At 48.1% G+C, this 13,706-nt stretch overlaps 1 protein-coding gene across 2 annotated transcripts in view; it reads left to right on the top strand.

The window, feature by feature from the left end:
* Positions 1 to 13,420, top strand: part of LOC124048107 (nuclear prelamin A recognition factor-like) — a 33,563-nt gene extending 20,143 nt beyond the window's left edge. For both annotated transcript variants that reach the window (XM_046368542.1, XM_046368541.1), the window contains 7 exons: positions 4,186 to 4,320; positions 7,436 to 7,554; positions 8,018 to 8,147; positions 10,034 to 10,106; positions 10,274 to 10,411; positions 12,266 to 12,423; positions 12,616 to 13,420. In XM_046368542.1, coding sequence (XP_046224498.1) covers positions 4,186 to 4,320; positions 7,436 to 7,554; positions 8,018 to 8,147; positions 10,034 to 10,106; positions 10,274 to 10,411; positions 12,266 to 12,423; positions 12,616 to 12,860 — 998 coding nt within the window. In that variant the 3' untranslated portion in view covers positions 12,861 to 13,420. The remainder of the gene's footprint in view (positions 1 to 4,185; positions 4,321 to 7,435; positions 7,555 to 8,017; positions 8,148 to 10,033; positions 10,107 to 10,273; positions 10,412 to 12,265; positions 12,424 to 12,615) is intronic.
* The last annotated feature ends 286 nt before the right edge of the window (positions 13,421 to 13,706 follow it).

Below are 13,706 nucleotides of genomic sequence, written 5' to 3'. Positions count from 1 at the left end.
CTACAATGTAGAAAATAAAGAAAAACCATTGAATGAGTAGGTGTGACAACTTTTGACTGGTACTGTGTGTGTGTGTGTGTGTGTGTGTGTGTGTGTGTGTGTGTGTGTGTGTGTGTGTGTGTGTGTGTGTGTGTGTGTGTGTGTGTGTGTGTGTGTGTGTGTGTGTGTGTGTGTGTGTGTGTGTGTGTGTGTGTGTGTGTGTGTGTGTGTGTGTGTGTGTGTGTGTGTGTTAATGATTCTGCAACAACTGGGGAAGAAAGCTACAGCAAAAAGGCATCATGTGAGTCAGCCCCAGTGGAATGTTTTACAACGATCTTCAATAAGGCACTTAGTACATCATAGGCATCAACTGAGCAATGTGTATCTGGGAATGTATCGTTCTCTGCAACCTAGCTCGAGATGAGTAAAGGACTCCCTCTACTGGAATCAGAGTTTTCCAAATATATTTCATCCAGTAGGTGGCCTGAAGAGGCAGAGTGGTTATTAAATGCACCACAAATGTTCATCTTATCTGTTACGGGACCAGAGTCTGTCATAACCTGCTGGGTTAATGAGGGCGTGGAGTTTTGTTTCAGAGATTTTGACTGCCTTCTAGAAGGCAGCTGGATTCCCACAATTCTCAGATACACAGTTGAAGAAGTATGTCAATGTTGCTTTACTAACCTCAGTATGTCTCAAGCATGTGAAGGACTGCCAGTCAAACATGGAATCAGTCTGTCACGCCTTGGTCATTGTATCTTGTGTTTTTGTTATATGTTTGGGTAGGCCAGGGTGTGACATGGGTTTATATGTTGTGTTTCGTATTGGGGTTTGTATTAATTGGGATTGTGTATTATTAGGGGTGTGTCTAGTTAGGCTTGGCTGCCTGAGGCGATTCCCAATTGGAGTCAGCTGATTCTCGTTGTCTCGGATTGGGAACCGTATTTAGGTAGCCTGAGTGCGCGTTGTATTTTGTGGGTGTTTGTTCCTAAGTTAGTGTTGTAGTCACCAGATAGGTTGTAATTAGTTCACGTTCCGTTTGTTGTTTTCTTCTTCAGTTATTTCATGTACCGCATTTATCTTCATTAAAAGTCATGAGTAACCTACACGCTGCATTTCGGTCTGACTCTCTTCAAACAACAGACGAACGACGTTACAGAATCACCCACCACCATTCACAGACCGAGCAGCGTGTGAACTGGCAGGATCTGAAGGAGGACGTTATGGACAGCAGAAGCAAGGAGTATACTACGTGGGAAGAAATCGACAGGTGGGCGGCCGACCCAGAGCGAGTGCAGGAGCCCGCCTGGGATTCCCTACAGCAATGCGAAGAGGGCTATACACGTATGGAATCGAAAAGGAAAGCACGGCTATACAGAGCGAAAACCGAAGGTAACGGGGAAAGCGCAGAGAGAGAGTGGCTGAGTCAGGAGTCAGACCTGAGCCTACTCTCCCTGTTCATTGTGAGGAGCAGCAATATGAGGACTTCTGGTCTTGGGAGATGATATTAGACGGTAAAGGACCCTGGGCGCAGCCGGGAGAATATCGCCGTCCCAAGGAGGAAATAGAAGCAGCTAAAGCGGAGAGGTGCAGGTATGAGGAAGCAGCACGGCGACGCAGTTGGAAACCGGAAAGTCACCCCAAAAAAAATATTGGGGGGGCTAAAAGGGAGAATAGTTATGCCAGGTAGGAGACCTGCGCATACTCCCTGTGCTCACCGTTGGGCTAGAGAGACTGGGCAGGCACCGTGTTATGCTATGGAGCGCACGGTGTTTCCAGTGCGGGTGCAGAGCCAGCTGCGACACATACCAGCCCTTCCTATTGGCCGGGCTAGAGTGGGCATCGAGCCAGGTAAGCTTGGGCAGGCTCGGTGCTCAAGAGCTCCAGTGCGCCTGCACGGTCCGGTCTATCCAGAGCCACCTCTACACACCAGTCCTCCGGTAGCAGCTCCCCGCACCAGGCTTCCTGTGCGTGTCCTCGCGCCAGTACCACCAGTTCCAGCACCACGCACCAGGCCTCTAGTACGCCTCGCCAGTTCAGCGCAGCCAGTGCTTTTCTCCCCTCCTGCGCTGCCGGAGTCTCCCGCTTGTTTAGCGCAGCCAGAGCTTTTCTCCTCTCCTGCGCTGTTGGAGTCTCCTGTCTGTCCAGCGCCACCAGTGCTCCCAGTCGGCCCAGCGCGTCCAGTGCGCCTCGCCTGTTTAGCGCACCCAGAGCCTTTCTCCTCTCCTGCGCTGCCGGAGTCTCCTGTCTGTCCAGCGCCGCCAGTGCTCCCAGTCGGCCCAGCGCCGCCAGTCGGCCCAGCGTCACCAGTCTGCCAGGATCCGCCAGAAGTGCCAGTCTGCCAGGATCCGCCAGAAGTGCCAGTCTGCCAAGATCTTCTAGATCGGCCAGACAACCTGAATCATCCAGTTCCACCAGCCAGCCAGGATTTACCGGAGCCTACTACCTGCCTGAGCTTCCTCTCAGTACTGGGCTGCCTCTCAGTACTAGGCTTCCTCTCTGTACTGGGCTGCCTCTCAGTACCGGGCTTCCCCTCAGTACCGGGCTTCTTCAGTACCGGGCTGCTCCTCTGTCCTGAGCTGCCCCTCTGTCCTGAGCTGCCCCTCTGTCCTGAGATGCCCCTCTGTCCCGGGCTGCCCCTCTGTCCCGAGCTGCCCCTCTGTCCCGAGCTGCCCCTCTGTCCCGAGCTGCCCCTCTGTCCCGAGCTGCCCCTCTGTCCCGAGCTGCCCCTCAGTTATGTGGGGATCAGGGTGAGGACTATTAGGCCATGGTCGGCGGAGAAGGTGGATTATCCTAGGACGCGAAGGGGAGGTACTAGGACATTTATGGAGTGGGGTCCACGTCCCGAGCCAGAACCGCCACCATGGACAGACGCCCACCCGGACCCTCCCTATGCTCTTGAGGTGCGTCCCGGAGTCCGCACCTTAGGGGGAGGGTTCTGTCACGCCTTGGTCATTGTATCTTGTGTTTTTGTTATATGTTTGGGTAGGCCAGGGTGTGACATGGGTTTATATGTTGTGTTTCGTATTGGGGTTTGTATTAATTGGGATTGTGTATTATTAGGGGTGTGTCTAGTTAGGCTTGGCTGCCTGAGGCGATTCCCAATTGGAGTCAGCTGATTCTCGTTGTCTCGGATTGGGAACCGTATTTAGGTAGCCTGAGTGCGCGTTGTATTTTGTGGGTGTTTGTACCTGTCTCTGTGTTAGTCACCAGATAGGCTGTAATTAGTTCACGTTCCGTTTGTTGTTTTCTTCTTCAGTTATTTCATGTACCGCTATTATCTTCATTAAAAGTCATGAGTAACCTATACGCTGCATTTCGGTCTGACTCTCTTCAAACAACAGACGAACGACGTTACACAGTCAGCCCAAGCTAAATGCTTCTTCTGAAGTTTCTCTGGCAGTTTCATGTGTGAACCAGGAAGTACCTCTATCTTTTAGTGTCTTGAACGGTGCGTGCTTATCTGCAATAGAGTTGAGCAAAGAAGTTAAACAATTTAGGGCCTGATCCGAGTCAGATATCTGACACCCCCCAATTCTCAGACAGGAAATGTTGCTCATTGAAATTCCTGTCATTTGTCTTTGTAATAATGCGAGGGTGAGATTTAGCTTTGCATCTCTTATGCAGGAAACAGATAAGTGGTCACTGAACTCATTAGAAAAAATTCCATTGGCTGTATACTCATGAGGGTCGTTTGTCAAAATAATATTTAAAGCAGCTTTAAGCTACGGGTATTTTTCAGGGTGTTTTTAAAGTTGGGACGGGTAGGTTGAGTTAGATATCTGCATTGAGCAAAATCTGTCAGTCTGTCAGAACCTGGCATCAACCAATTCAGATTTAGATCACAAAGAATTCAGATGTAGCTTAGTTTGATAGGAAGTCAGATAATCGACTAAGACCACATGTTGAGGCAGAGGGAGGACGATAAATTCCCACTAGCGCGTCGTTAGGCATTATTACCAAAGCCCACATTTTATGACTAGACATTAGGGTTTAGGGAAAATAGCATTTTGAATTGGTACCAATTATTGGTCCCCAAAAATCCTCACAAGTATAGTAAAACAAATGAGTGTGTGTGCGAGAGATTCTGTGTGCGTCTGACTTAGTACAACGTAGCGTGTGTGTGTGAAGTATATGTGTGCAGTACATTCACAGGCATCTACCAGCTGAATCATCGTCTTCCCCTCCCCCTGTCTCCCTCTGTAGGGGTGCAGTATGTGTTTGATACTACTCTAGCTGCAGGCTTCAGTATCCTGGAGAGCCAGAGAGAATTTGTCCAGAGGTACCGCAAGAGGAACCATGACAACCAGGCCCTACCCATGTTCACCTCCTCCTGTCCAGGTAATATTTACACCTTTACATATTTACAGTGTAGGGAGTCATTGAATCATCTAAACCGCTGTGCAATGTCATTTCCATAACAACAAAATGTTTTCAGCTGTTTGAAGCAAAAATGAAACTTAATAACAGGAAGCATCGTAATAGTGCTCATAGAACAGATCTATCGCTTCTTAGACTTGCTTTCAATGAGAATGACAGATCTATAACTCACATTTCTATGTGGAAATGATCAGCTCACCCAAAAAGGGACACATTGCAGCTTTACGCTACGAATTAATCAAATCAACTGTATTTATAAAGCCCTTTCTTACATCAGCTGATATCTCAAAGTGCTGTACTGAAACCCAGCCTAAAACCCCAAACAGCAAGCAATGCAGGTGTAGAAGCACGGTGGCTAAGGAAAAAACCCTTAGAAAGGCCAGGAACCTAGGAAGAAACCTAGAGAGGAACCAGGCTCTGAGAGTTTGTTCAGTGTTCTTCTGGCTGTGCAGGGTGGAGATTATAAAAGCACATGTCCATTTCAGGCCAGATTGTTCTTCAAGATGTTCAAACGTTCATAGTTGACCAGCAGGGTCAAATAATAATCCATGGTTGTCGAGGGTGCAACAGGTCAGCACGTCAGGAGTAAATGTCAGTTGGCTTTTCATAGCCGATCATTCAGAGGTCGAGACAGCAGGTGCGGTAAAGAGAGAGAGAGTCGAATACAGCAGGTCCGGGACAAGGTAGCACGTCCGGTGAACAGGTCAGGGTTCCATAGCCGCAGGCAGAACAGTTGAAACTGGAGCAGCAGCATAACCAGGTGGGTTGGGGACAGCCAGGAGTCATCAGGCCAGGTAGTCCTGAGGCATGGTCCTAGGACTCAGGTCCTCCAGGAGGAGAGAATTAGAGGAAGCATTCTTAAATTCACATAGGACACCAGATAAGATGGGAGAAGTACACCAGATATTACAGACTGACCCTAACCCCCCGGCACATAAACTATTGCAGCATAGATACTGGAGACTGAGACAGGTGTGGGGGGAGATGACGATACTGTGGCCCCGTCCGACGATACGCGCGAACAGGGCCAACCAGGCAGGATTTAGCCCCACCCACTTGGCCAAAACACAGCCTCCACACCACTAGAGGGTTATCAACAGACCACCAACTTACTACGCTGAGACAAGGCTGAGTATAGCCCACGAAGATCTCCTCCACCGCTCAAACCCGAGGGGGCGCAAAAAACGGACATGAAGACCACGTCAGTGACTCAACCCACTCCTAGGGACGGCATGGAAGAGCACTAGTAAGCCATCCACAGGAGACAAACTGATATTTTTCAGACAGCCCGTGTCGACCAATTAGGGTTTTCCAATCTCTCCAAAAGAATGTGGTGATAGATGGCGTCAAAAACAGCACTAAGGTCCAGGAGCACGAGGACAGAGCCTTGGTCTGACGCCATTAAAAGTTAATGTATCAGTGCAGTCTCAGTGCTATGATGGGGTCTAAAACCAGACTGAAGCGTTTCATATACATTATTTGTCTTCGGGGAGGCAGTGAGTTGCTGCGCAACAGGTTTTTTTCCATTTTTGTTGTTGTTGAGTAATGGGAGATGTAATATAGGCTGATAGTTTTTTTTTACATAAGGGTTGGACCCAGCTCCCATTTGAAAGTAGAGACAGCTGGGCTGGGAGGGGGAGAGACCGAGACGGGAGGGAGAGAGACCGAGACGGGAGGGAGAGAGAGAGAGCTACAGAAGGAGACACAGAAGGGAGGGAGAGACAGCTGGGAGGGAGGGAGGGAGATTGGGCTGGGAGGGAGAGAGGGAAGGGGAGATTGGGCTGGGAGATTGGGCTAGGAGGGAGGAAGAGAGATTTGACTGGGAGGGAGAGAGGGGAGATTGGGCTGGGAGGGAGAGAGGGGGAGATTGGGCTGGGAGGGAGAGAGGGGGAGATTGGGCTGGGAGGGAGGGAGGGAGATTTGACTGGGAGGGAGGGGGAGATTGGGCTGGGAGGGAGGGATTTGGCTGGAAGGGAGATTGAGCTTGGAGGGAGGGAGATTTGGCTGGAAGGGAGGGAGGGAGAGATTGGGCTGGTAGGGAGCAAGAGAGATTTGGCTGGGAGGGAGGTAGATTGGGGTGGGAGGGAGGGATTGGGCTGAGAGGGGGAGATTGGGCTGGGAGGGAGGTAGATTGGGCTGGAGGTACATTGGGCTGGGAGGGAGGGAGCAAGAAAGATTTGGCTGGGAGGGACGGAGCAAGAGAGAGAGATTGGGCTGGGAGGGAGGTAGAATGGGCTGGGAGGGAGGGAGGGAGCAAGAAAGAGAGATTGGGCTGGGAGGGAGGTAGATTGGGCTGGGAGGGAGGGAGCAAGAGATTTGGCTGGGAGAGAGGGAGCAAGAGAGACTGGGCTGGGAAGGAGAGAGGGAGGGAGCGAGAGAGATATTGGGCTGGGGGGGAGTGAGGTAGCGAGAGCGAGAGATTGTGCTGGGAGGGAGCGAGAGGGGCTGGGAGGGGGGAGGGAGCAAGAGAGGTAGATTGTGCTCGGAGGGAGGGAGCGAAAGAACCTGGGCTAGGAGGGAGCGAGAGAGAGGGAGAGAGAGAGTTTGGGCTGGAACGGGGAGTTAGGGAGCGAGAGAGAGAGATATTGGGCTGGGAGGGAGGAAGCGAGAGAGACTGGGCTGGGAGGAGGGAGGGAGCGAGAGAGAGAGATTGAGCTTGGAGGGAGGGAGGGAGAGCTGGGAGGGATGGAGGGAGAGACAGAGCTGGGAGGGAGAGACAGAGCTGGGAGGGATGGATGGATGGAGGGAGAGAGAGAGAGAGACAGAGCTGTGAGGGAGAGACAGAACTGTGAGGGATGGATGGATGGATGGAGGGAGAGAGAGAGACAGAGCAGGGAGGGAGAGACAGAGTCAGCCTGATGCCGCTCCCTTCCCTAGAGATAGGATCTGCAGGAAGGGAGTCGCTCTTCCTTTCCTGCTCTCTCATTCGCTCACTCTTGCGCCCATCCTCAGTTTCACGTCTGTTTTAGTCTTGCTCTACATTTTTCTCCGACCTTAATCAACCCTTTAGAAAAACATGAGCTTTAGGACTCAAAGGAATTTCATAAGGCTTTATCGTGTATTGTGTTTCTTCCAGGGTGGATCCGGTATGCTGAGCGTGTCCTGGGCAGTCTGGTCACTCCTCACATCTGTACGGCCAGGTCTCCTCAACAGATCATGGGCTGTCTGGTTAAAGACTACTTCACCAAACTAAAGGTCAATACATTCAGCTGTTATAACAACCCATCCAATATGATTCAATGAAACTCATTACAACATGTGAATACTGATTGAGCCCACAATACTCATCTATTATAACAGTGTTATATCACCTCACACAACAGGTGAATACTGATTGAGCCCACACTACTCATCTATTATAACAGTGTTATATCACCTCACACAACAGGTGAATACTGATTGAGCCCACACTACTAATCTATTATAACAGTGTTATATCACCTCACACAACAGGTGAATACTGATTGAGCCCACACTACTCATCTATTATAACAGTGTTATATCACCTCACACAACAGGTGAATACTGATTGAGCCCACACTACTCATCTATCATAACAGTGTTATATCACCTCACACAACAGGTGAATACTGATTGAGCCCACACTACTCATCTATTATAACAGCAGGTGAACCGTGTTTTCTCTGTGTGCTTGTAGAAGCTGAGCCCAGACAAGCTGTACCATATAGTGGTGGCCCCGTGCTTCGATAAGAAACTGGAGGCAGTCCGAGAGGAGTTCTACAACAGTCTACTGGACAGCAGAGACGTGGACTGTGTCCTCACATCAGGTACTGCTGCTCCATCCTCTCTACCCCTCTATCTATCCTCTCTACTAATATCTATCCTCTCTACCTCTCTATCTGTCCTCTCCTCTAATATCTATCCTCTCTACCTCTATATTTATCCCCTCTACCTCTATATCTATCCTCTCTACCTCTATATTTATCCTCTCTACCTTTATCCTCTCTACCTCTATATTTATCCTCTCTACCTCTATATCTATCCTCTCTACCTCTATATTTATCCTCTCTACCTCTATATTTATCCTCTCTACCTCTATATTTATCCTCTCTACCTCTATATTTATCCTCTCTACCTCTATATCTATCCTCTCTACCTCTATATTTATCCTCTCTACCTCTATATTTATCCTCTCTACCTCTATATCTATCCTCTCTACCTCTATATCTATCCTCTCCACCTCTATATCTATCCTCTCTACCTCTATATCTATCCTCTCTACCTCTATATCTATCCTCTCTACCTCTATATCTATCCTCTCTACCTCTATATCTATCCTCTCTACCTCTATATCTATCCTCTCTACCTCTATATCTATCCTCTCTACCTCTATATCTATCCTCTCTACCTCTATATTTATCCTCTCTACCTCTATATCTATCCCCTCTACCTCTATATTTATCCTCTCTACCTCTATATTTATCCTCTCTACCTCTATATCTATCCTCTCTACCTCTATATCTATCCTCTCTACCTCTATATCTATCCTCTCTACCTCTATATCTATCCTCTATACCTCTATATCTATCCTCTCTACCTCTATATCTATCCTCTCTACCTCTATATTTATCCTTTCTACCTCTATATCTATCCTCTCTACCTCTATCTATCCTCTCTACCTCTATATCTATCCTCTCTACCTCTATATCTATCCTCTCTACCTCTATATTTATCCTCTCTACCTCTATATCTATCCTCTCTAGCTGTAAAATATTTGCCCCCTTTCTGATTTTCACTGTTTTTGCATATTTTTTATACTGAATTCGATCAGATCTTCAACCAAAACCTAATAATAGATAAAGGGAACCTGAGTGAAAAAATACCACAACAATTGCATACTTTCTTCATATACAAAGTTATGCAACACCCAAAGCCCCTGTGTGAGAAAGTCATTGCTCCCGGACACTCAATACCTGGTTGTACCACCTTTAGCTGCAATGAATCCAACCAAACGCTTCCTGTAGCTGTTGATCAGTCTTTCAGCTCGCTGTGGGGGGATTTTGGCTCATTCTTCCATGCAGAACTGCAGTAACTCAGTGACATTTTGTGGGTTTTCAAGCCTGAGCTGCTCGTTTCAAGTCCTGTCATCTCAATTGGGATTAGGTCTGGATTTGGACTAGGCCATTCCAAACCTTCACATTTGTTGCTTTTTTAGCCATTTTCATGTAGACTTAATTGTGTGTTTTGGATCATTGTCTTGCTGCATGACCCAGCTGCACTTCAGCTTCAGCTCCCAGACGGATGGCCTGACATTCTCCTGTAGAACTCTGATACAGAGCAGAATTCATGGTTCCTTCTATTAAGACAAGTTGTCCAGGTCCTGAGGCAGCAAAGCATCCCCCAAACCATCACGCTACCACCACCATGCTTCACCGTTGGTATGAGGTTCTTACTGTGGAATGCAGTGTTTGGTGTTCGCCAGGCATAACGGGACCCATGTCGTTCAAAACGTTATACTTTTGACTAAATTGTTCACAGAACATTCTTCCAAGAGTCTTGATGATCATCCAGGTGCTTCCAGGGGCTGTTCGGGATACTCCAGTCAACTTTTGGGATGTGATGGGTCCCATTTATGTCTGATAAAAATCAAACACTGCATTCCATATAAGTTGTCTGTTGTTTTAATGTGAGACTGAATGTGTGTGTGTTCCAGGGGAGGTGTTCCTCATGATGGAACAGATGAAGGTGTTCGTAGCAGACCTGGACTCTGTCCCTCTAGACCACGTGTGAGTGTTTCAATGTTCACTGGGCTCTTAACCAGGAAGTGTTTGTCAGAGCTCAATGTCAGGCTCATTGCTCAGTGAGGTGGCGATGTGTGTCTGTGAGTGTATTTCTGTCTGTTCGGTTCAGCTACTCCGAGTGTGTATCGTTCTTCTCTTTATCTTCATGTTAGGCTGAGTGAGGCTGGGGGCCAAGCCTTGGTGAGACATGAGGGCAAAGGATCCGAGGGCTTCCTGGAACACGTCTTCAAATACGCTGCGAAGGAACTGTTTGGTCTGGATGTAGACCAGATCACATACAAGACTCTCAGGTGAGGAGTGGAGAGAGATGGAAGACCTTGAACTGAGACCGTTGGAGAGGGAAGAGCGCTGACCTGGGTTCAAATTCGCGTGGATTTGATTATTGTTTATTTAAATACTTATTTTCTGTGTTTTTTTTTTGTTTAATTTTTTAGATAATGTGGCTTGAATCAATTACATCTATTCAAAGTTTTTCCAAATACATGATTTAAACCAGCAAAACAGATCTGGGCCTGCATCCACAAAGCGTCTCAGAATGGAACGTTGGCCCCAAGCGCTGAGAATAGAGACATTTTACTCTTCTGGGTCAAATTTAAACCAGCTATGCATGAAGCCTCTTTAGTCGTGAGAGTCACTCCAAGTCAACAGATATTTAGGAGACCTCGTGAGCTGCTCTAACCAGTTAAGAGTTACCAGCAGATGTCTTGGTAACAGAACATTGCAGTGAGTCAGTGATTCCTGCATCACATGCGATTGCTTTTGAGTTGTTAAAATGATATTTCATCAACCATAAATAATCTAGACCTGTAACAAACCTCTTTCACATGACATATACTAAATACTTAGAACCACCAGGCTAATAAATAAACATGTTTTTCTTTTGATTATTTAATGCCCTACTTCATGTTATTTCAAGTTCCATTTGGAATGCAACATCACGTTGTTTAAAATATCTCTAAATTGTGAAAAACCTATAAATTGGGAATTGAAGGCATCTGTAGTGTCAACTTCGATAGTGTTAGATGAAAATGACAGCTCTTTCAAAAAGTTGCAGCGTCATATGCAACATTATCGGCAAGTGACTTGATGCCTACTGTGCCAAAGCCATTTAGAGTAGTTAAACGGGAGTGACGACGAGTGTGTTGACAATGGTAATATTATAAAATTCTGCTTTTAACAACGTTCAAAATGTGTATTATCAAAAAAGGTTATGCATGCCAACATGTTAGGCAATAAGAGTAGGCAAAGTGATTGTGTCAGGCAGATATGATATCTACCCTTTTACCATTACAACATTTGATGTACAGTCACATTCACTGTAGTTGTCTGGAGCCTGCTATAGAGTTCACAGCGGGCGATGCCTCATCGTGATTGGTTATTCGCCATCATTTGCAGCAATGTCAATGCACGTCATCACTATCTTTCCTTTGGGGTACCTTAAACTGTCGTGATGACCAGCTGAGATATACTTTTATAAGTCGATTTTATTCCTGGCTCAGAGTTTGGATAGTTTTTGTTGTCTTAAAACAGGTTTTAACAGGATTCCTAGGACCTTTTCTGAGATGTTTTGTGGATACGGGCCCTGGTCCAAAATATATCCCATCTCCCTCTCTCTGACCTCCCTGCCTCCCTCCATCTCAACCCTTTCCTGCCCCCCCCCCCTCTCCCCCCTCCTCCCTTCCTCTCTCCCCCTCCTCCCTTCCTCTCTCCCCCTCCTCCCTTTCTCTCCCCCGCCTCCCTCCTCCCTCCCTCCCTCCTCCCTCCTCCCTCCCTCCCCCCGCCTCCCTTCCTCTCTCCCCCCCTCCCTTCCTCTCTCGTCCCTCTCTCCCTCCCCTCTCCCTCCCTATCTCCTCCCTCCGCCCTTCCCTCTCCTCCCTCTCTCCCCCTCCTCCCCCTTCTCCCTTCCCTTCCTCTCTCTCCTCCCCCTATCTCCCCTCGCCTCCCTTCCCTCTCTGCTTCCCCTCTCCCTTCCTCTCTCCCTCCCTATCTCCCTTCCTCTCTCCCTCCCTATCTCCTCCCTCCGCCCTTCCTCTCTCCCTCCCTCTCTCCCACCTCCTCCCCCTTCTCCCTTCCTCTCTCCCCCCTCCTCCCTCCCTATCTCCCCTCGCCTCCCTTCCTCTCTCCCCCTTGCCTCCCTCCTCTAGGAACCGTGACTTCCAGGAGGTGTGTCTGGAGCGGGATGGGGAGGTGCTGCTGCAGTTTGCATCCGTCTACGGCTTCAGGAACATCCAGACTCTGGTCCACCGCATGAGGACAGGACAAATCCCCTACCAACTGGTGGAGGTGCTGTCATGCCCAGGCGGTAGGTCACATCTACTTCCTGGTCCTGGTTTGGTTTTGGGTTAAAGTGATGAGGCAGCTGTCAACCTGTTTGTGTTGAGCTGAACTGGATATAGAAACTAGAAAAGGGATTTAGTGTAATCTTTATTTTTGTATTTTATACTTTGTTTGACCGTCGTTCTCCCCCCCTCTCTCTCCCCCTCTTTTTCCCCAGGCTGTGTGAGTGGTCGTGGGCAGGCGGAGGGAGAGACAGGGGGTCGGGTGGACAAGGCCTTGGTTCAGCAGATGGAGGACGCCTACAGTAGTCTAACAGTCAGGCTGCCTGACACAAACCCTGACCTACTCATACTCTACCAGGATTGGCTGGAGGGACAGGACTCAACGCATGCCAACACACTCCTACACACACAGTACACACAGCAGACCACCAGCCAGACACAGACACACATACAGTGGTGAGACACACACACACACACACACAAACCCAAACACACCTCAACATCCAAAAGCCCAATCAATCACTGACCCTCTGTCTTCTAAGGACCCACTGCAGTGGTTTCCATAGGTACCATTGTATAGGCGGGGATGGCCAGAGGGCCTGGATGCTGTGTTTGTGTTCCTTTGCTCCCTGCCTAAAGAATCATCTCTGGAAAACACCCACATATCCAAGACTTGTTTCTGAACTTCCTTACTCGACCGGAAGGTGGTGCTGTTATTCCATCCGATGTACTGCTCTCGAGTGCTGTGGAGGCTGATCCACTGCTTTCACCATGGAGGGGAAACAGCAAATATTTGTGCTTTGTTCCAGAGGGAATTCATGATGTGACAGACACATTTGTGACATTGGGGAAAAAAATTGTATCTGATCCAAGGGGATGAAGCAGGAAAACTACCAAACAAACTGTGTCCTGTTAACATGTAGTGAATGTGAAACCTGTACGTAGGACTAAAAGCATTCTTAGAAGTGATCCAAACACTTGAAATAAAACCAGTTGTACTTGTTTCAACTGACGAATGGACACGTTGTTTTGTCTCCTGTGATTCCAACATGCTGAATGATCAATTAAGCGATTGAAAGTGCTCGTAGCTCTTCTCACTAATAATGCTGGTAGTGTGGCTGCCATTTGCAATGCACGAGTTCATCCATGTCATGAGCACTGGAATTATCTTAGCTATATGATGTCCAAATGAGATCCACTCACCGGACAGTTTATTAGGTACACCCTGTTCACAAAAATGGATCACTTCTACAGACAGTGAGTCACGTGGCCTTGGCTTACTATATAAAGCAGGCAGACAGACATC

Source organism: Oncorhynchus gorbuscha, linkage group LG11 (genome assembly GCF_021184085.1).
Source record: "Oncorhynchus gorbuscha isolate QuinsamMale2020 ecotype Even-year linkage group LG11, OgorEven_v1.0, whole genome shotgun sequence".
Taxonomy (NCBI): Eukaryota; Metazoa; Chordata; class Actinopteri; order Salmoniformes; family Salmonidae; genus Oncorhynchus; species Oncorhynchus gorbuscha.
Note: the sequence above shows the minus strand (reverse complement) of the source record. Positions and strands in the feature narration are given on the sequence as shown.